General features: G+C 43.0%; 1 protein-coding gene across 5 annotated transcripts in view; it reads right to left on the reverse strand.

The window, feature by feature from the left end:
- JARID2 (jumonji and AT-rich interaction domain containing 2) overlaps window positions 1–23,678 on the reverse strand; it is a 290,372-nt gene that overhangs the window by 141,299 nt on the left and 125,395 nt on the right. For 2 of the 5 annotated variants that reach the window (XM_036348406.1, XM_036348400.1), the window contains exons 1-2: window positions 22,668–22,780; window positions 14,049–14,184 (exon numbers count right to left, since the gene is read on the reverse strand). Coding sequence is in view for 1 of the 5 variants with exons in the window: in XM_036348397.1 (XP_036204290.1) it covers window positions 14,049–14,184 (136 nt within the window). In the remaining 4 variants the exon portion in view is untranslated. Of the gene's footprint in view, window positions 1–8,466; window positions 8,551–14,048; window positions 14,185–22,667; window positions 22,781–23,678 lie in introns of those variants that run through there. The other 3 variants (XM_036348397.1, XM_036348405.1, XM_036348401.1) reach the window with 2 other exon arrangements.

The following is a 23,678-nucleotide window of genomic DNA, read 5'->3' on the forward strand; positions in this document are numbered from 1 at the left end:
CCGCCAGGGAAAACTAAATAGGAATCACTTCCTTCAAGCTCAGTTGGAGCTTCTGCTCCCCAAGGCCCAGGGTGAGGTCTAATTACAGGATGCAGGCGTCCAGACCCAGGCAACAGGGGAAACCAGTCCTGGGAGTGTGCTGTTTTATGACACAGCTACAGCTTTTATGGGAAGCAGTTAAGCAATGTATATTTACAACCTCAAATAACAATTACTCTTGCAATCTTATTTTCTGCCAGGTAGTAAGGATTTTAAATAATCTAAATATCACCCAAATATCACCTCGGAGAAAGAAATTATCACTCCTTTGTCAGAGCTGGGAAACAATGAACAGAAGCCAAACAGAATGGCTGAATTGGGTTTGGTATTCTTTTCACCCTCGGTGGGAAGGTGGGGCCATCCCTTCAGAGTGATACATATTCCTCCCTGTCAAGTTCCACAAGCAGGCTGGAGGGCTCTGGCCTGCTGGCTCAGACCTGGCAGGAGAGAATTCCCAGCAGTTCTCTCCAGTAAGCCTCTGGATCACCTGCATTCACAGCTCCAGGGCCCTGTGCTCTGACCACTGCACTGAACCTGCCTTTAGCTCCAGTCCACCCTGGAAGGTGCAGTCAGGGTTCACATAGATGCCTTGAGGATTTACAATGCGGGGATATTCCGAACTTTCTCTGCCCGCACCCCCCTCCCCCAGCCCCGCAAAAAAAACAAAAACAAAACACACACACAAACACACACACACACACACACACACACACACACACACACACACAAAACAGCCAATTCCACAGAAAGAAAGCACTTGAGTTTGATCATTTTTCCCAGAGGGGCTAAGTAACTGGAGGAGAGAATGTGCATGGAGGAGGCCAGTCATGGTGGCCAGTACCCTACCATCCACTACCAAGAGCAGCCACTTGATGGCAATCTTAACCTATTAACTTGGAATTTTTCCATCAAGAGACCCCAGGAGGACAGGGACACCAAGAGTGGGCTGCACAATGTGCACAGTGCTGGAAGAGGCATCCTTGCTTGACCTGTGAGTGCGGAGGCAGGGGTATAAAAAGATGGATAGAGAAAGAAAAACGATGCCAATGTTCTCCCTCGGGTTACACTCTATGTCCGCAGACCTCACTGGGGGACTAGGTAGAAGGGATTATACAGGCTCTGCAGTCAGAAAACTCAGGAAAACTGTCTCAGGCCCCATGGCACATTCACATCCAGCTTTCCACCAAAAAACTGAAGTGTAAGGAAGACAGATGGAAGCAAACAGGATAATAAATCAATGGCAAGCTCCTGATTCTTGACCCCTGAAACCACAGAAAAGGAGCCAAAAATGAGAGAAGACAACTTTCCTTAGTAGAAGGTACAACACCTGTTGAATAATGCTGCCCAATGCTTTCCTTCTTATGTAAAAGAGGACATTTAAAAAAAAAAAAAAAAGCTGCATGCACCTTCTGGAGTAAAGGCTCTCCAGGAACAAGAATACTGTAAACTGTACTCATGACACACTTCTACTTTTGGTGGCAGGAAGATTAACATCAAAATGTGGAGGGGACTGGAGTGGGAGGAACAAACAGTCTTATTATCAGAAACGGTCAGTTATCTTAGCCTAAGTCATTACGTGTTCTCCCACACAGTTCAGTCTGGCCCTGTGCAAGGGCTTCATAACTCTTGGCTTCTCAATTTATAAGAAGAGTTTCAGGCAGTGTGGAGAGTTTGCCAATATTTTCCTCTGAGGGAGTCAGAAAGTGCCAGCTGAGAGCCTTCCAGCTCACCCTTTAACACTTTCCAACTAAATAAACTGGAAAGGCCCTTTTTAAACAATACTAGTAGTCGGAAGTTGGGTAAACTGCTGGGTGAGGACAGGGTAAAGCCACTAGGGTACAGGCTCAGCATTTGCAATGTAGAATCCTCTCGAAAAGTACCAGGCCTCTTGCATACCAAAGCGGTAAATATGGAATATTTCCACGGGAATGATCGAGTCTGAAGAGGGGTTGTAGTCCTTCTAGAAATAACTCTAGAAGGTGAAATATAATTTCCAAAAACAAGGATTACAAACTCTGGGTCCTTCATAAATACCCCCATCATATCCAAAGGAAGGAGAGTCTCAGAAATAAAAGAGTTAAATGTTTCCAAAGTAGAGCCCTGCAACTGCCTTCCTGCATGAGAAGGCAACATAGCCCATTAAGAGCCATGGAAAATTGGAAGGAAACTGCCATTTCAGACAGCACCAGAAGCTGGTGTGAGGGTCTCAGGCTGAGCTGTCTCTGCCTGTCATCAAGACCAGGTGCCACGAATATTGAGGGTGACGACAAGCCTGCCAGGGGAAATGTACACCTGGTTAAGGAATAACCCAGAAGACAGTGATGGGGCAGGTCACACAGGAAGTGGCCCAGTGTGCAGAAAGAGCTGAATCATTAAATCCAAAGTATGAATGAGCCAAGAACACCAATGAAAGGTCAGGGAATGGTGCAGAGAGAGGAGGACCAGGGTCTCGAGACATCAGGCATGAGGAGCCCTAAAGCTGCAGGAATGAGGTAGCCCTTGGCACAGCACAGGGACGGCCTGGCTGACAAGCTGGGCTGACACTACTGTCCTTCACTGGCAGGTCTAAGGTTATAAAACAGCTCCTATTTCTCCCTCATTGTCCCCAAACCTCCTCTACTGAGAGACATGTACTGTTTTGTGATAATAAAGAACTTATGAGGAAGCTGAATTTAAATTTGGGCTCTGCAGAAGCATCCTAAAGACTACAGAGAAAACTAAAATAGAAGGCTATATGAGATTTGGCTGCAGAGTAACAAACTGTAAATTAAGGGATTTATGGACTAGTTGGGTAATTTCCCCAAAACATCTCTAGTTATCACTCTTCTGGCTTTAAAGATATACCATACAGGTCTCTAAATATTTCATGTGGCTCGAGTCCTAACAGGTTATTTCCAACAGCTAACTAAAATGCCCTCTAAATTTGGGGCAATTCACAAGTGAATTTGAAGAAATTCACAAGCAAAGCAAAAATGCACTAATCCATGGCGGCAAATCTGATAGCAATTAAAACTCCATAAATTCACACATCACAGAATTCAAATCATGAAACGGGTGAGACTGAGGAAACACGAGACTCTTCTCCCAGTAGAAGGAGGTAGGTGACATTACCATTTACAAAAGTGAACAAATTCCGGCACGTCATGCAAGTCGTCCCTGGCTGACTGAAGGCTGTCTGATTACCTCACAGGGTCTTCCCTTTCCATACACGTTGTGAAGTGAAAATGGTTGGGAGGTACTGCCCTAAATTATATTTACAGCATAATATTCAGACGAATAAGATGAATTAGTATAATAAATAGGATTCCCTTAACCTCACAAAATCACATGATTTGGGAAATCAACAACAGACAAATCCTTCCAGAGATGTTTGCCTCTCCCCTCCCAAATCCTTAGGGCCTTTGATTCACCCTGTTTGCCCTTTTCTCAGGGTTCTTGGCCTTCTGTAGCAGCAACCTTTGCACATGAATCATGTTTCAACTCCCACTGACGTAGAGTATTGAGGTTAACCCAAGTAGTCTCACAAAAACAGGCACTCAATAAATAAGTCCAAGTTAATCCATCCAATTGGGAGGAACAATAAGTTCTCTTAGGTCAAACAGCTCTTAAGATTCTTGATGTACCAGTAAATTGTTCTAATGTCACTTTAAGCACAAAAGGAACCACGTTGTAGATTAACATGGAAATTAACTTAATCTAAAATTAAATCATCACCACCTCTACACTCAAAGCCCTACACTCAAATCCCTAATTGAAGCCCTAACACCCAGTGTGACTATGTCTGAAGAACTTTGAGGAGGTGACAAAGGTTAAATGAGGTCATATGGGCAGGACCTTAACCCACTAGGGCTGGTATCCTCATAAAAAGAGACACCACTGCACGCCCTCGCTCAGCCATGTGAGGACAGCCAGGAAGCAATTCTTCACTACAAACTGAATTGGCTGGCACCATGGATCTTGGACTTCCAGCCTCCAGAACGATTAGAAATAAATTTCTGTTGTTTAAGCTGCCCATCAACATTATTTTCTTATGACAATACAAGATGACTAATATACTGACTTTCACCAGAGCCGCAAGAAAATGAACAGATTGAAAGAGATCAACCAATGAACTAGTAAGCCTATATGCATAACCCGTGGAAACAAACAATGGGGTGGTGAGGGCCTGGGGGAGGGAGGACGAAGTGGGGGTTAGAGGTTAACGGGGGAAAAGGAGGACCTATGTAATACTTTCAACAATAAAGATTTAAGAAAATAAAAATTAAAAAAAAGAAAATGAACAGAAATTAGTGATCTGACTATGCTGCTGCTACATATTTCTGCACCAAGGCCATCTGAAAGCACATGGGCTCCTCACAAGAATCAATCTAACTGAAAACACACTGTTAGCAAAAAAGAGACATGGATTTTCATGCTTCTTCAGCTTTGCCTTTGGGAGGAAACTACGCCTGAGATCCCAGTTCCATATTTTCTTTTTTATTTTAATTTTTATTGATTGTTTTCTTTGGTTTTTTTTTAGGTGGGGAGAACGATTGATTTATTGTTCTACATATTTATGTATTTACTAGAGGCCCAGCGCACAAAATCGTGCATGGGTAGGGTTCCTAGGCCTAGCTTGCGATCAGGGCCATCTTCCACCTGCTCACCAGTCCCCAGTCCCACCACCTCACCACCCACCCCGGTTCCCCGTGGTTCCTCATTGGCCATCCAGTGATCAGAGCCTGCGGGCTGGGGGGAGGGACCGAGAGGTGGTCAATGCACCTGATAGCGACTGATCGATCGGTCGTTCCAGTCATTATGCCGTTAGTCGCTGGCCTTTCATTATATAGGACTGATTGTTTCTTGTATGTGCCCTGTCCAGGAACCAAATCTGCAACCTTGGCGTATCAGGTTAATGCTCTAACTAACTGAGCAAACCTGCCAGGGTGAGAATTTCTTAAATTATACATGAAGGCTGTGATGATTTTTCTTTTTTTTTTAAATCACTGATTGGCTTTCTCCTGCACTCCTCCTACTGAGGATCGAGGCCGCAACCCAGGCATGTGCCCTATCCAGGAATCAAACCGTGACCTCCTGGTTCATGGGCCAACACTCAACCACTGAGCCACAAATACCAGGCAAGGCTGCGACTTCTTAACACTCACAGACTAAGTACAGTGCTGCAGGAGGGGAAAAAAAATGCCACAAGAGAAAGATGAAACTGAAGAGGATGCGAACTACAACTGTTCAAAAGCCCATCTGTGGTCTGGACTTGCCTGACAGCTCAGAACCAAAACCATGATGCCAATTTAAGACATCATCTTTCTCCACAAATATTATCATGAGATAAGCAATGCCATTCATAAGAATATCCAACTGGGAGGTTCTTATTCAAGCACTGGCTGATGTCTTCCTAAGCTAGGGCCTCCAAGAACTGCTTACTGGACACACAGGAGCCCAGGGCTTTGAGGTACTTTCAAGTTTCAGAGACAATCTCATTCATCTGGAACATTCCTGGAAAACACCGTAAGCCCATGTATAGCCATAGCTTCTAAAAACTAATAGTCACGTTAACACATCCCAAAATGAACACAGACTTTAAAAAACTCAAATGAACTGGAAGGCACTGGAGGGAATCTTTCTGGGATGATGGAAAAGTCTTCCAACTATGCTGGAGCTTTGGTCAGAAGGGCATATGTATATTTGTAAACTCACTGAACTGTACACTTACAGTTATAAAGTTTTCTTCAATTTAAAAAAAAAAAGCAAGATCTGGAGTCAGGAGTCCTGGGTTTAAATCCTGATTTGACTACTTCTTAGCTCTGTAGCCTTGTACGAGTTGCTTAACATCTGCGACCCACTGAATCCACAAAATCATGATAGCAATAGTATAATTATCATAATGCTGTGAAAATTAAAAGTGGTAACTTACTTTTTCTTAAAAGCAAAATTTTAACCTAAAATACCAAGTAATGTGTCTTATTCCTAAATAGGCTTTCAACAAATGTGGTTCAGAAAGGACACAGGGTGATCCAAGTCTAAGAATCTCTACGATGAGACATATCACAATTATGAATGAATATGTACTTTGGTGACAGATAAATAGCAAGGGCTGTGATCTGGGGGCCTAGAGTTCTAGGTGTATGCATTTCCCACATGAAATCTGGAGTTAGAGGTGGAACACCCCTACCCTGAACAGAGAGAAAAGACCACACACACTCACAGTATGGTGGGTACGCACACTGTTTACACAGCACACACTCCACAGAGACCCAGGAGTTGTGTATTCAGCAGCAGTCCACAAGGATGAAGCCTCTCTCTAATGGAACCAACAGAAGACTGTGGAAAGAGAGCTTATAATAAACACAAGAATGACAGTGTTAGGAAGTGAGAAATTCTATGCAGAAAAATATTACATGTTAAGGAGCTAACAGACAAAGGCATAATTTTTAATAAAATGCTCAAGGAAAGACTCTTGGTGAGGGCACATTTGATGAGGAACCTGAACACAGAGAGGGGGTCAAGTCACATAGATAACTAAAGAGAGAGAGCTCTAGATAGAAGATCAGAGAGCATAAAAATTCTGGGGCAAGAGCATGCTCAGTGTGTTTGGAACAGCAGGAAGATCAGATTAAGTGAGACAGAGTCAAAGGGAAGAAGGAGGTAGATAAGACCAGAGAGACACTGGGGCACACAGCAAGTGGCCATCCTTCATGCTGAGTAATGGGGAAACCCTGCACTTACAAAGAACTGTGCTGGCTACTGCCTGGAGCGGGTAAAAAGGCAGAGGGTAAGAGAGCATTAGGAGTCCCAGCCAAAACTAGAGATTGTGGACTAGTGGCAGTGGGGCATTTGCAGATACAAAAGACATTGTGAGTTTAGAATAAACAGGGTTTGCTAAGGGACAGAAGATAAACCTTGGAAGAAATAGTGGTAACAGGTAACTCCAAGGTTTGGGCCAAAGCAACTAGAAGAATGAAACTGGCACTTACTAAGAATGGGAAGCTGGGCAGGGCAGATGTAGATGAAAGAGAGTGGATATAGTTAGCTTTGGCACATCTCAAGTTTTCATGAGGCCTATCAAGAAATCAAAGTGCAGAAGGCAGGTGAAGTTCAAAAGAGGTTCAAACATGTCCATTGCTGCCAAATGGACAACTTAAGCCACACTGACTGAAAACTGGATTTGGCAACCAAGGTCATTATTAACCTTGGTAATTGGCCTGACTCTTGGGGTTCAAAGAGAATGAGTGGAGATGGTATTTACATGAATATAAACAGGAGAGACAGACTCTTTAGACATTGTCTTTCAGAATTCTGCTATCAAGAGGAATTAATAGCAGGAGGGAGACATGAGATTAATGGAGGGTTTATTTTATTATGTAAGAAATTACAACATGTTTTGTTTACTGATGGGCATGATCTCGTAAAGAAGTAAATGAAGGAAGGAAGGAAGGAAGGAAGGAAGGAAGGAAGGAAGGAAGGAAGGAAGGAAGGAAGGAAGGAAGGAAGGAATAATTGCCAGAGTGATGTTCTTATAGAACCGAGAGAAAGAGACTTGGTGCACAAAGGGAGAATGTGACTAGAGACAGAAAGACCCTCATTGGTGGAACAGCTCTAAGAAACATTCCACACTACAGTGGGTTTCTATACTCTAGTTGCCACAACCCTCAAAACTGTGTTTCTTTGTGACAAACAAGGACACTGTGCAGGATGATCTCAAGCTTAGATATCTCACACACCCCACATCTGCCCTGTCCACCCACTCTCTCCTAGGTGACACCTTCTGTGTTGTACGCCCCTCCTACTAAAGGAGTCCACAATTTGATGAGGCTAATTATGTAATCGGGGAAACAGCACAGAGCTTACAGACTCAACAAAGGCAGGCTGAGAGAACTGAGGATGCAGTAGGTCTCAAACACAAAGTGGTGGGAAAGAGGAGCATAAAAACACATTAACCTCCACAGGCACCTCCATACTTAATTCTCCATGAAATCCTTGCAAGCAGCCATGCCTACTGGGAAGCCTGGTGCCTCCCCTTCATTTAAATGGGGTTTCTGGTTCCAATCAGTCTTCAGCATGATCCATTCCTTCCAGTTAAGCTCATCATCCAGGCTCAAAATTCCGCTTCTAAAAAATGAGGAGTCTGACCTATATACCTCAAAAAGTCCCTTCCTGCTCTAGCAATCCATAATTCTTTGGCTACAAGGGCTACAGTTAGGCTTGCCCCTCCCTAGGTGCCAGAGCAGTGCAAGTAGACCAGCCAGAGAAACCTGTCCAATATCTATTTGCAGGTCCCCACCTCTGCCCCCAACACCACCCCATCCCAATCGCCTGCCCTTGCAAAAGATCCCACAGCTTTCAAAGCTTCTTTTACAAAAGGAAGTGCCACGCATGGTGGGTTGTTTCCATCATCAGCCTCCTCACACTAGGCCAAACACAGTCACTCACTTCTGATTTTTAAAGCATTTCTCTTATTGTATTTTGTTCTGATTCCAGGACACACATATTCTTCTCATCTTGAAACGTGCATATCTAAAATTAGAAAGCATCTTATAAAGTACAATGGCTTATAGTTACAATTGGAATCATCATTTTCCTTTCTTACTGAAACAAAAAATCATGGTGTATCACTCGATGACATTTTAGATGGGATGAATAAGGCAATCCGATTCCTCCAAAATAAGCAATTGGGAATACCTCCTATATCCAAAAACTGTCTCAGACACTGACCAAATGGAAGCTCCACCAAGAAATGCCCCACCTGCACTACTTAAGCCATAAACTGACTACTTCAAGAAAGCATGTCTTGGGCCCATGTTTCGATCCATAAACATCAGATATCTTCAGGAAAGATTTTGTAGTACGGAAATCCAAAACTCTATTCCCTAAAAAGGTGTGTGTGTGTGTGTGTGTGTGTGTGTGTGTGTGTGTGTGTGTGTGTCAGGGCTGGGGGGGGGGGGGGGGGGGGGGAGATTATCTCCCTATGTCAGTGGTTCTCAACCTTCTGGCCCTTTAAATACAGTTCCTCATGTTGTGACCCAACCCTAAAATTATTTACATTGCTACTTCATAACTGTAATGTTGCTACTGTTATGAATCGTACTGTAAATATCTGATATGCAGGGTTGTCTTAGGCGACCCCTGTGAAAGGGTCGTTCGACCGCCCAAAGGGGTCGCGACCCACAGGTTGAGAACCGTTGCCCTATATCTACATGTCCAACTTTGGTCCTTGGCTATAAATTTGGCAATTGGTGCTGGAAAGGCCTGACAAAAGTAAAACTCTCTGCCTCTAGGGGAAGAAATAGAAAGAAATGAATGCATGTGTGTGCCTATGACTGAACTAAGAAGGGTAATCAGAAGAAGAAATACAAATTTTTATTCCCTCTATTAAAGTACAAGGTCTAATAAAGCCCAGAAACATGCTCCCAATCACAGATTTCACTTCTCTGCTTCAAAAGAAGCTGCTATTAAAAATATATCTTCCTACAAATTTTTATTTTTGGGGACCCTATCTTTATGGATGGTTCCAAAGTTGTTTAGGCAGTGGCTGAAAGCAGGAGAGCTCTAGTACAAAAAGTTGGGGTTTAAATCCTGGTTCTGTCCCACCTTAGTTGTGTAGGCAACTTGCTAATCACTCTGGTATATCATTTTCTCATCTACAAAATGGTTTGTTGTGAAGATTAAGTAATTAAAATATGGATAAACAGCTAGAACAGTAACTGCCAAATAGTAAGCACTCAACAGAGGTTAGTTATCACAACCAGTGCCCACAGGACGACTCTAAGAAAAGGGTCCAGTGTCCCTTACATCCAGTCAAGACTCTTTAGCTGGACAGAGGGCTTGCTGCATTATGAAATTCAAAAATTCAAATACAGCTAATAGCTCCCCTCTCTTACTGTGTAATTATATGTACTCATTATTTGTACAGCATATTAGTTAAATGTCCCTAATTTCAGTCCCAGTGGGCTAAGAGTCCTCAAAGAGTGGCCTCAGCCTTTGCCAGCCCTTTCCTAAGATTTTGTCAGATTATTACAGCCAGAAAAAGTAGCATTATCTACAGCAGAAGTAAACAGAAGGCTCACAATCAGCAGAAATCTAAGTACTGACTTCTAAGCCTGGCTGTAACCAACAAGCTGTAATGATGGTTGAGTTCCGACACAGACAATCCACGTTCAAGACTCACATTCACTACCTCTAGAAGGACAAAAAATGTCATTCCCTGTCACTTTAAAACCACAAAAGCAAGATTGATGGCAACCATGGATTTTACTATCTTTTGTCTGCTTGTGTTATTACTACTACACTAGACCTGCAGAAATGGGGCAGCTGAGCTTAACCGCTCAGATCCAAGCTGCGGCTGTTTGAACACTGTCAACAGATACCAGACCCCCAGCCAGCCTCACCCAAGAGGGAAGCAGTGCAAGGGGCTGCTTGTTCAGCATCCTAGCATAGCAGTGACTTAGCAGAAGTGATGTCAATTCAAATAAAATACAAAATTATGCCAGGCCCATTCTATTGTTAATGCAAAATATGATTTTAAATTTTATTTTCCCAGGAGACTCTGGTTGGATCAATCACCCAGAAATATCCTTGTTTAAAATTTAGTAGGAGGAAAGAAAGAAATAAAACACATTGTTTTCAATACTACTCTTGCAAAGATATGGTGTTAATTTTTATCTGGTATGTGTTCTAAAATAAGTACTGGATGCAAAGTTACACAACTTGAACTGCAATTCCAATGCTGCTACTGTATAATAAATAACAGTCAGGAAAGCCATACAGCACACAACAGGGATGTTTACTCAGCCTGCAGGTGAAAAACACCAAAGTGAACAAACTCAGAGGTATGTCACCACCCAAGGTCCCCAAGTGACAAAGGGGGGGACAGGGGCAGAAGCCCTCCCCATCTGGGGAACAGGTACATGCTCTCGCCCGTATGCTATCTAGTTTCAGACCCCACCTCCGAGTAAGGGCTCTGTACTGGACAGTTTCCAAAATTTACTACCAGACAAATTTCTGTCACAATTAAAATAGGACCAATGGAATTATTTCAACTTTTAAAAATAAAGGTAAAAACAAGTACCTTGTATGACTGTTAAAACCACTCTCCCTCTACTACCTTGCCTTCACTGGCCCACAATGAAGAATTCAGAGATTGTATGCTGTGATGTACAGCTTAAGACAGAGTCACTCTATTGTACAGTATATGAATTATAATCTATTATGAAGCATCCATTCAAGCTCAAGTGATGCACATGTACACACATTCAAAGAGAACACTGCGTGCAATCATCCCTACTCCCAACCCCATTCAGCCAAAAAAATGAATGTTCCCAGCTATTTCAGCTTTCTCTGATCACACCCTCCTAGAGAGCACTCCTGAGATTCTGGGATCTATAAGAGTTATTCCCATGGTAACAATTCTGTTTCCCTGTGCTTTCCAGTAACCCCCAAACAGGAAAGCACACTTTAACATGTTAGCTGCATTTAAGAAAATTCTTCTTAAAACACACTTAAGTTCTGAAACAAGGAGATAGATGTGTTTACTTAGAACTGCTATTGAAATGCAATATACAGAATAACAAAAAGGTGGCCTTGGAATGTTACCTGCACAAACACCAACAGGAACTAGAAAAAGGCATATTCACAGCAATTTCACAACCAAACTGAGAAGTGTTCCAAAAAAAAAAAAAAAGACACGTCAGTCTTTATTAGGGTGAAAGGCAAACTAACAAGACAAAAACTACCTTTTCTTTATAAAGCTGGTACAAGAATTATTTAAAGCCTTCAATGATCCCGATAGAGATACCTTTGATAACTTTTCTTAGAATTCTTTCCTTTGCATTGTCAATACCTCAACTATGCCCAAAAAACATGAGAGCCACATTTATAGCCAACTAGCTGGTAGTGCTCTTTGCTTCTCGGATAATTTACTTTAGTTTTTGTTCTTTTACCCAAATTCCACTTTCATTCAATCCTGGACACCTAGCTAACTTCTTGTCCTAAAAGCTGATTTCCCCCCAACTAGGCTGGTGTGTAAAAAAATTAAGAGATTCCCAGGGCAATAAAGCATTACCACTCATGAACAGCAGAATTAAGCATTCTTATCACAACCCTAAAATCTACACCCATAACAGCCACTGCTCTACTCTAACTCCAGGATTCAATTAAATTCCTCCCACTACCATTCTAAAAATCTTAATCAAGCAAAACCCTGTTCCTCAACTTATTTTCATTTGGGGTTACATCCAAATAAGGTATTTTCAGTTTATAATGCATTTAAGAGACCTAAGCTAACATAGATTAGCCCAGCCTACCTAAAATGTGCTCAGAACACTTACAGTTTGGCAAAATGTTCTAACAAAGTCCATTTTAAAATAACGTGTTGACTATCTCATGTGATGTATTATATGTATCACTGTCACACCATCATTATGTTGAAAAATCATCAACTCGAACCATCGTAAGTTGGGGAACCATCGGTATTCAATGTGAAGCAATGACAAGAACTATCACATCAAATGTGCTCCAAATAGACAAGGGAATATAGTTTACTATATTATAGGCAGCCAAGGAATAGACGGGGTCTCTGTCTGTTGGAGATCCATGGGGGTCCAAACAGTATACTGTGGCAACAAATTCCACTACTTATTTTACTTCTGCAAATGCGAAAGAAATTGTAAAAGGGCCTTTCCCGGCCCTAACCAGTTTGGCTCAGTGGATACAGCATTGGCCTGCAGACTCAAGGGTCCCAGGTTCAACTCCAGTCAAGGGCATGTACCTTGGTTGAGGGCACATACCCAGTAGGGAGTGTGCAGGAGGCAGCTGATCAATGTTTCTCTCTCATCGATGTTTCTAACTCTCTATCCCTCTCCCTTCCTCTTTGTAAAAAATCAATAAAATGTATTTTTTTTTTAAAGAGGCCTTTCCCATTACATATGGCTCAGAATTTAAGGGTTCTTATTTCAAACCACACAATACTAGAAGAGAATGAAAGAACTTGGGTGGATGGCAGGAGGTCATCTCACTAAATCCCGCCACAGCCCTGTGGAAACAGAGCAGCAACAGGTCCCATCTGCAAGCACCAATTCCAACAAGAGGCTTCCAGACAACTCACCTTTCCACTAAGCAGGCTGAAAAGAAACTGGAAGCCCTAAGTGAACCCGTCACTCTGTATCCTGGAAAGCTGCTGAGAACCCACATGGGATAACTGTTACCCCAAGACCAGAGCAAAGATTCTAAGAAAGAACAGTATCTCTTCATCTCCATGCAAGTACAAACCAGAACATGGACTCACACTATCCATAATTCTAAGAAATTAGAAAATACAAGAGAAACTTTGGAATGCCACCACAGCCACATCCCCTGAAAAACCAAATGTTAGTTCTGAAATGGTTTTTGTTAGATGACTTCATCTGAATCATACTAAATCTCATTAAAAAGAGAGATAAGAATAAAGGCAGATAGCAGCAAGTCTCCTTGCAGGCTTCAAGGATCCTACTGATAACCATACAGAAAGAGGTAAAATTCCAGATATACAGAAATTCTATGCCACTGTATACTTGCTGCTGGGTAGCAACCTGCCCGACCTGATCAACATACAAAGAAGCAGGTCCTTAGGAGGCTGCTGAGCCTGAAAGCAGGAAAGGCAGTAGGCACATCATGGACTTAGGCTACTTTCTTTACAAACGGGATAAGAATCAAAGACATCACTCCACAGTAAGATCATCAAAGACTTCTGCTGTCATACTTGGGTATGAAGCAGATATCCACAGGAATACCTATAAAACAGACTCCACATTCAACCCAGAAAGAAATCAGATTTGCAGCCCCGGTCCTGTGTATAGAGAATAGACTAACTACTTGACAGTGGTGCAGCACATAAAGGAACATGAAAATGAATCTATAAACCCAAAAAAGTGTCCAGAATAACTGCAGGTAAAACACGTAGCTTAAAAAGCACAAGTTGCAAAACACAGCCAATTCAGAAACAAGGATGTGCCCAGATATTCAACAAATATTCAACTCACCATTTACTGTTTTCAGGCTCCCAGCAATGCCTTCACCATGCTGTCTCTTCTGAGCATTCTTGAACTCCTTCAGAGACAAGTAAAGGACTTTACGTACCACCCTTTCTTCTGACCATGGAATCCCATCACTGTCATCCTGGAGAAACCGAGAGACGAAAGAAAGAAGAGTTACTAGAAAGAAAGCAGGTAAATACTAAGTCAAAATAAACCTTTTTTTTTTTAATTTCAAACCAGTACTGTGTGATCAAGACATGGTTCTAGAGATCAATATTACAGCATATGTTAAGAGAGAGCACTGGCCCTTCAGACATCTGGAGAGACCTCAAGCAAAAAGCGAACCCACAGGCTGTACAAGGGACTGAAAGAAAGATAAAACCACCTCACTCGCCGTAGCCGGTTTGGCTCAGTGGATAGAGCGTCAGCCTATGGACTGAAAGGTCCCAGGTTCGATTCCGGTCAAGGGCATGTACCTTGGTTGTGGGCACATCCCCAGTGGGGGGGTGTGCAGGAGGCAACTGATCGATGTTTCTCTCTCATCGATGTTTCTAACTCTCTATCCCTCTCCCTTCCTCTGTAAAAAATCAATAAAATATATATTTTTTAAAAAAACAACCCTCACTCCCCTTAGCTATCCATATCCAAAGACCTTCATTAATGGGGAATACGGAAGTTTTCTATTCCTAGCAAAGTTCATAAATAGTTGTTTATTACACTCACAACTGGGTGTGTAATAATGAACCATTGTGCTGGAGTTTTAAAAAGCAAGCAACGCCAATGTATACTACCTTACAAATATAGGGTATCCCCCCCCAAAAAAAAGTATAACATATATTTTTTGATAGCTCAATTGATGGTTTTTTTCTATTCAGGTTTAACCCATTGGAATTAATAATTATTCAAAGTGTGTATGCATTTTTGGGGATACCCTGTATGTGCTCCACTTTTGTTGTCATTGGGGTGTTGGTGCTACCTTCAAGGAAATTTACAATTCAGTCAGAAACTGGATCAGCAATAGGCTCTTAAGAAAATAAGTCGATCAAGAATCACGAGGAAAAACCAAGATGGCGACATAGGGAAACACCGGAGTTAGCTGCCTTCACAAATACAACTAAAAGACGGAACGGACATCGCCCAGAACCACAGGAAGACTGGCTGAGGGGAAATTCTTCAACTAGAAGGAAAGAGATCAGCATACGAGACTCAGAGGAGGCGCAGTGTGGAAAATACAAAGGTGCAGAGGTACGCGCGGAGCGGGCTGGTAGCTGAGGGCGCGGCTGTCGTTTTCAATCGGGAGGGAGTCTCAGATTCTGAGCTCCAGTTCTGGGCGAGTCTCTAGGGACCCAGACTCAAATGGGAGAAGCGGGACTGTCTGGCATCGGTCGGAACTCGAGGGAAGCTTTCTCTCCGAGGTTTGCAGCGGTTGCTGGGACTCTGAGAGGCAGAGCCTCTGGGGACGGGACTGAGAGCAGCCATAACTGCTCCCTCCACCCGGTCTGTTGATCCCGTGTGACCCAACCCGCCCAAGCCCTGTGCAGAGCCATTTGCCAGATAGCCTCAGGCAAAGGCTAGATTAGCACCTCCCTAGAGGACAGAAGTTTTCCCACTGCAGACACAGCTGATTCTCACAGCCAGTTGGCCTGGAGGTCAAATCCCCCTAGTATTAACTACAACAATCAAGGCTTAACTACAACAAGACTGCGCACAAAGACCACTAGGGGGTGCACCAAGAAAGCATAAAAAATGTGGAGACAAAGAAACAGGACAAAACTGTCAATGGAGGATATTGAGTTCAGAACCACACTTTTAAGGTCTCTCAAGAACTGTCTAGAAGCCGCCAATAAAGTTATTGAGATCCTCAAGAAATCTAATGAGACCCTCGATGTTGTGATAAAGGACCAACTAGAAATTAAGCATACACGGACTGAAATAACGAATATTACACAGACTCCCAACAGCAGACCAGAGGAGCGCAAGAATCAAGGCAAAGATTTGAAATGCGAAGAAGCAAAAAACACCCAACCGGAAAAGCAAAATGAAAAAAGAATCCAAAAATACAAAGATAGTGTAAGGAGCCTCTGGGACAGCTTCAAGCGTACCAACATCAGAATTATAGGGGTGCCAGAACATGAGAGAGAGCAAGATATTGAAAACCTATTTGAAGAAATAATGACAGAAAACTTCCCCTACCTGGTGAAAGAAATAGACTTACAAGTCCAGGAAGCGCAGAGAACCCCAAACAAAAGGAATCCAAAGAGGACCACACCAAGACACATCATAATTAAAATGCCAAGAGCAAAAGACAAAGAGAGAATCTTAAAAGCAGCAAGAGAAAGAAACTCAGTTACCTCCAAGGGAATACCCATACAACTGTCAGCTGATTTATCAACAGAAACTTTGCAGGCCAGAAGGGAATGGCAAGAAATATTCAAGGTGATGAATACCAAGAACCTACAACCAAGATTACTTTATCCAGCAAAGCTATCATTCAGAATTGAAGGTCAGATAAAGAGCTTCACAGATAAGGAAAAGCTAAAGGAGTTCATCACCACCAAACCAGTATTTTATGAAATGCTGAAAGGTATCCTTTAAGAAGAGGAAGAAGAAGAAAAAGGTAAAGATACTAATTATGAACAACAAATATGCATCTATCAACAAGTGAATCTAAGAATCAAGTGAATAAATAATCTGATGAACAGAATGAACTGGTGATTATAATAGAATCAGGGACATGGAAAGGGAATGGACTTACTATTCTTGGTGGGGAAAGGGGTGTGGGAGATTCGGGAAGAGACTGGACAAAAATTGTGCACCTAGGGATGAGGACAGTGGGGGGGGTAAGGGCAGAGGGTGGGGTGGGAACTGGGTGGAGGGGAGCTATGGGGGGAAAAAAGAGGAACAAATGTAATAATCTGAACAATAAAGATTTACTAAAAAAAAAAAAAGAAGAAAAAAAAAAGAAAATAAGTCACCAGGGGGGTTGGGGGGGAGGGGTAGGGGGTTTGGGAAATGCCAGTGTGGAAAGGGGCAATGGAATGGGGGAAAAGGGGAGACTCGAGAGATAAAAATACACACAGGTTAATAACAGGTATTGAAGGTCTAATTCAGGGGTCCTCAAACTTTTTAAACAGGGGGCCAGTTCACTGTCCCTCAGACCATTGGAGGGCCGGACTACAGTTTTAAAAAAAAACTATGAACAAATTCTTATGCACACTGCACATATCTTATTTTGAAGTAAAAAAACAAAACGGAAACAAATACAATATTTGTATTTGCATGTGGCCCGCGGGCCGTAGTTTGAGGACCCCTGGTCTAATTTAAAAGTGTGGCTCCCTATGTCTGCTGTATCAGATCCAATGCAAGTTCTTGACAGAGGAATGAAAAAAATAAAGGCCAGGTTGGAAGAAGGTGGGGTGGAGGAATCAAATGGTCTATAGCAGCCAGCCTATAGACCATTCTAGTAGTAAAGATATAAAGAACGATTAGAGCCTTGACTGGTTTGGCTCAGTGGATAGAGCGTCGGCCTGCGGACTCAAAGGTCCCAGGTTTGATTCCAGCCAAGGGCATGTACCTTGGTTGAGGGCACATTCCCAGTAGGAGGTGTGCAAGAGGCAGCTGATCGATGTTTCTCTCTCATCGATGTTTCTAACTCTCTATCCCTCTCTCTTCCTCTCCGTGAAAAATCAATAAAATATATATTTTTTTTTAAAAAAAAAAGAACAATTAGAATTGAAGAAGCCGTAAGGGAGGAGGGAGCAGGGAGGGACACAACGGCAGGAAACCAAGACAGAACATGAGCCAAGACTGGAGGATGGAGATGGCTGACACCGTAACTAAATTGAGACAACTGTTGTAGGAAACCAAGAACAAGGTGTTTAAGGCTTAAGGGGTAGACTCATATGGCTAAGGACATTCTTAGGTTCTGTGGATATCTATGCACAATTTGCTTATCTAAGAAGCCCTCATAATCACACACCTGCTTCAAGACTTAAGCATTTTTTTAAAATATATTTTTATTGATTTTAGAGAGGAAGAGAGAGAGAGAGAGAGAGAGAGAGAGAGAGAGAGAGAGAGAGAGAGAAACAAACATCAATGATGAGAGAGAATCACTGATCAACTGCCTCCTGCACGCCCCGTACTGGGAATCGAGCCTGCAACCCAGGCATGTGCCCTTGGCCAGAATCGAACCTGGGACCCTTCAGCCCACAGGCCGACGCTCTATCCACTGAGCCAAACCAGACAGGGCAAGACTTAAGCATTTTATCACACAGTTCTATTTAGACATACAAGTATTTGAGCTTCTCAGATATTCTGGGCATCAAGAGAATAAGGGAAACATTAATACCGTGGGTAAAAACAGGGCTTTGGATATTCATGTTCCCTCTGTTCAAACAGGAGCCCGAACACTTCAGAGTCAGACTGGCGCTGGTGTACTGGATGTCCAACAAATTGTTTTTTACTCCCTGGCACTAACAGGTGACATAAAATCTCCATGGGACTCAATAAGGGATCTGGGATAGCTAAGGTCTTTTCCAGCTCTTAAATTCCTAAACTCCGCATAAATACAAACTACATCTTAGAAATACAACCACATAGGAACTCTAAGCCCTAAATAAGTTAAGCTGCACTCTTATTAAGCTTCAGGGATTTCCTAGAATCAGAGTGATTCTCCATCTTCTATAATAGAGGAGCCTGGGAAGAAGGGAGCTAGGATTTCCACTTTCCCCTGCACACTCTTCCCTCCTGTAGACATGCCAAGCTGTGATTTCCGGTATCGCTAGAGGAAGAAGGCACATCCTGTCTTCCTGGTTGCTCTCCTGAGAGCCAAGACATGTACTAACCAGGATGGTGGTCGAGATTCAAACATGAAGGTTAAAAGAAGCAACAAATCCTGCCTCAACCCAATAGGAGGAACACACACAATTTCTTAACTGCTACTTGGTACAAGTCACTGCAGACCTTCCAATCACCTGGTTAAAAAACAGAAAATTAAGAACTCTAACCAGACATATCTGGGGAGCCCAAATAACTAACCTGAGTAAAAGGCAGATGCTTTAGCTACAAAACACATACAAAGCACATCCTCGTTGAATTTGCTCTTATAGCAACTCCCTACTCCCTTGAATTTCTATGAAAGCTCTCCCAGCATATTCTTTGCAACTGAATGACAGTCTTAAATGTGGCAGGAGTTAATGCTTATTAGATTGAAATCCACTTTTTCAGCTTCCACAGTCAGTCTATGCAATAAAGGCTGTGCAGCAAAAATCTTTTCATTGTAACCAAGTTCCTATTCTCATCTTTTGCATCTCCACAAGTGATGTGATTATAAACTATTATTTCCTACATCTACACCATGTATACATTTTAAAGCCCCAAAATAGCTTTCAATGTAAAATTCCAGTAACAATTTTCTGCATCCTATTCAGGCTGATACCTTCATTCTGACTTCAGGCCTCCATAATAGAGAATTACACCTCTACAACTAATGTCTAATTAAAACATAAACCATGTGAGATGAAAACTCCTGCAAGGAAGACACATTTAGGGTTCACTTACTGGTACAAGAGCAGTTTCATTACACCTTTAAAGTACTTTAAATACAAAAGAGGCACATCCATGACACAGATTATGGGTTTTTAAATTCTAAACATTAAAATCAAACTTACTTTTAAAACACAAGAGTTCTTTTATAGCTGGGGTGCTGGTCAAGACTTGTCACCATCCTCAATACTAATGCAAGACACAAACCTAATGGTTGACTCTGTTCTGCTTCCAAAAGTTCAATAGGTAGGCAATAACTCAGAAATTAAACTGCCTTTCACAGCTGCAGAGTCATGATGAATCACCCTACACTCAGCTTGCAGACCACGGTGGTGGATCCCCTACCTAGTGGAATGGAGATGTGGAAATCAAAGGTGTGTGCCCAACCATGAGGCAGCATAGCATTCTCCAAGTTGGGTGTCACAGAAGGCCAGAAAGAGTCTAATACTCACTCTGCTATTCAGAACAGCCAATCACCGAGTACTCTAAAAAACAGCCCAACATCATAACTATCATTAAAGATCAGGCAACACGAATTACAAACACCTCTCTACGAGTTTATATGACCTCTAACTAAAGGGCTTCCTTTTTATTTTCCCTTTTTCAAAAGTTGTCTTATTTAATCAGTCATTTAAACAATGTCTGCATGGGGTCAGGAAATTGTTTTTGCTGTTCACCAGTTATCCCAGCCCCTAAAACAAGCATGTCAAACTCGCGGCCCACAGGCTGTATGCAACCCACAATGGATATGTTTGTGGCCCAGCCAATTAACGGGTATGTGAGAAACATTTTAATAAAAAATTTTCGTAACTAAATTTTTATAATAACCTGTTACACATAATCCTATATAATAAAAGGCTAATATGCAAATTGACCGAACGGCTGAACAACAGGTCGCTATGATGTGCACTGACCACCAGGGGGCAGACGCTCAATGCAGGAGCTGCCCCCTGGTGGTTAGTGGGCTCCCACAGGTAGAGCTTCACTCAGCCAGAAGCCGGGCTCACAGCTGGCAAGTGCAGCGACGGTGGCGGGGGCCTCTCCCGCCTCTGCGGCAGCACTAAGGATGCCTGACTGCTGGCTTAGGCCCGCTCCTTGGCCTAAGCCATCAGTCTGACATCCCCCGAAGGCTCCCAGACTGCGAGAGGGTGCAGACCAGGCTGAGGGATCCCCCCATCCGAGTGTATGATTTTCATGCACCAGGCCTCTAGTTATTAATAACGGAACTACAACATTCGCTAATGACTGATTACTATAATTGTGTTGCATTCATTTCCCTTACACGCCTTACATGCAGACGCACCATTTCTCTCTACTAATACTAGCAGCGAATATTTTAGCAGCTGATTGCCAAGTCATTAGACTTGGACTGACTTGTTTGGTGTGCACAACAGGAAATATTTTGCTTTCAGAGAACAAGAAAAATAGGTTTATCTGCGTTATGCTTATTAATTTGTGCAGTTATTCAGTGTCTGGTAAGTTAATGTTCAGGAAAAATATTTTTATTAAAATGTCCTATTATTTTATGTTAACGATTACTCATTTATTTCAGCCCCCTGTATTCAGTGTTTCTTTATTGAAATACACCTACATTTCTATGAAAATTGAAGCTTTTGCTTTTTTGGGGCTCACATAAACATAAACCTTGTTTCTTTGGCCCATGTTAGCCTTTTCAATTTGACATGCTTGCCCTAAACATACCCAATAGCCTAAGTGGTCACTAAGTATTTCTCTTCCTCTCCCTACCTCCCTCACCACATATCTGTCCAGGCTCCTTTTCCTCTGTATCTCTCAGCATTCTCTCACTATACCATCCCCACTCTCTTATGTTCAATCATTCATTCCCAAATCACTATTTTCAAATCAATTCATGCCTCAGTATTCAAAAATCCTAATTATCCTGTTTGATGTTCCAGGAACTGGCCCTCCCTTTCCTCAGGTGGAATCATCAGGATTTGACAGTGCAGCACTAAAGAGACAGAGAGAGATCCTTTTTTGGCCACCTCCAGAATGCTCCCACAAACCAGGCACCCTGTCCATTCTAGTTTACTGGTCAGCTTAATAAAGGAACATATAGGAGGACATGTAGCCATTGATATCAGAATCCAGCAGCTTTATTATGATGCAAATTCACTTTGCCCAGAGAGTGCCAGTTCTCATGAATTTCATTAAAGATTTAAAAACAGCTATTGCCATTTGGGGTTTCAATAAGACCTCTAGGCCAGCGGTCATCAACTGGGAGTCCAGGGCCACTGGTGTTCAGTGAGGTCCAAAAGGTTGGCGACTGCTGGTTTTAAGGAAACCTTTAGAGCAGCGGTCGCCAACGAGTGGTCCACCGTCCGTGAAGTCCGAAAGGTTGGCAACCACTGCTCTAGTCTACCAGAGCATCATAAATTGAGGATGCACAAATCAAGCTCCCAGAAAATGTACCCCCTTCCTTACTCTCACCCCACAATTTCTTTCTTACATTTCCCCAACAACAAAGCAAATGTTTTTTGTGTTGTTGTTGTTGTTGTTTAATATATTAGAGACAGGGAGAGAAAAGGAGAGGGAGAGAGAGGGGGAGAGAAACATTGATTTGTTGTTCTACTTATTCATGCATTCATTTATGATTCTTGTATGTACCTGGACTGGGGATCGAATCTGAAACCTTAGGATATCAGGACAACATACTGAACTACTGTGCCCACCTATTTTTACCCAGTGGATGACCCAGCCATGGCCTAAAGCAAATGCTTTACATACACTGACATAAATAAAAATATTTGGCTCTGTTGACAGGAGGGAAGGAAAAATAAAAAGAAATCAGAGATCCAAGATGGCGAACAATGGGACGACAATCAGCAACCAATCAGCAATATACTGTAAGTGAGTGAGAGAGTGAAGGGAGAGTGCGTGGACATGCAGGGAGTGTGTGTGTATTTGTGAGTGAGGGACAGTTATATTCCACAGGACTGTCTGGGACTGGCGGACCAGGCACCCTCTACTACTGCTGAGATCTCTCCCGGAGCAGCCAGCTCTGCCGCAGAGACCACACCACCTTGAAGGAGAGAGGGGGTGAGATCAGAAGCCCAGCCTTACCTTCACCTGGGGAAACCTCGGATACCTCCTGGGACCCTACAACCACGACGCCCAGGGACCAGCTGCCTCAGCTGCGAACCCATGAACACCAAGACTCCAGCCAACCCGGCACGGGCACCTAAAGTTTGACAAGGTGGCAGCCGAATAGGCAAACAGGTCCTGCGCCTTCTCACAGAGCAGATAGAAGAAACAGCTGAATCAAATAACATCCACCTGGAACTGACGAATTAAACACAGCTGGTGAGGCAATCGGTGGATGGAAAGGTCGGAGATCGCCTGGAGAGAGGTGGGATCTGGGATAGAGGCTGGAAAGAGAAATGCGCACAGTCGGGACTAGAATCTCAGAGGGAGACTAGACTGGGCTGCACCAAATCCTCGGCCCTTAGGGTCAGTGTAGCCCTTGAATGTGGAAGGGGGTCCACAGGGCTGCTGTCAGCGGGGGACTCTAGAGCTAAGCCCACAGCCATGGGAGACTGTGCCCAGAAAGGCAGCCAAGGCAGCCTGAAGTTCTATACTGTGAAATGTCGGGGGGAGAAAGACGCAAGGCAGCGGCGGTTGCTTTGTCTTTATGACTTCCTTGCTTTTACTTGCTAAACCCAGTGCTTAGGATCTTTCAATTAAAAAAACTCACCAAGACTGCCAGGGAAGGTGGTTTTTGTGGCAACTGGGGAGCAGAATAGGAAGACATGAGCAGGAAACTGGCTCTGGGACAGTCCATTCCCTCCAATACAGTCTTGAGTGCGACAGGGGAAGGAAGAGTCTAAACACCCCCAGAGAGTCCTGGGGGACTGGACTGAGGGGCCATTTGGTCCCAGAAACTAATACAGAAACACCACCGCCCAGGGGCTGTGTCAGAAATACAGGCTGTGTGAATACAACTAAAGGCAGGCAGAGAAACAAAGTGAGCAGAGTGATCCTGCCTGCTTGAAACCAAAGTTTGGCCTATGACACAGAGGAGCGGTAGATCACTGGGAACATCAACATTGTGCTGACTGACAGGAAACAGACATG

This window comes from Myotis myotis, unplaced genomic scaffold (assembly GCF_014108235.1).
Source record: "Myotis myotis isolate mMyoMyo1 unplaced genomic scaffold, mMyoMyo1.p scaffold_m19_p_2, whole genome shotgun sequence".
Taxonomy (NCBI): Eukaryota; Metazoa; Chordata; class Mammalia; order Chiroptera; family Vespertilionidae; genus Myotis; species Myotis myotis.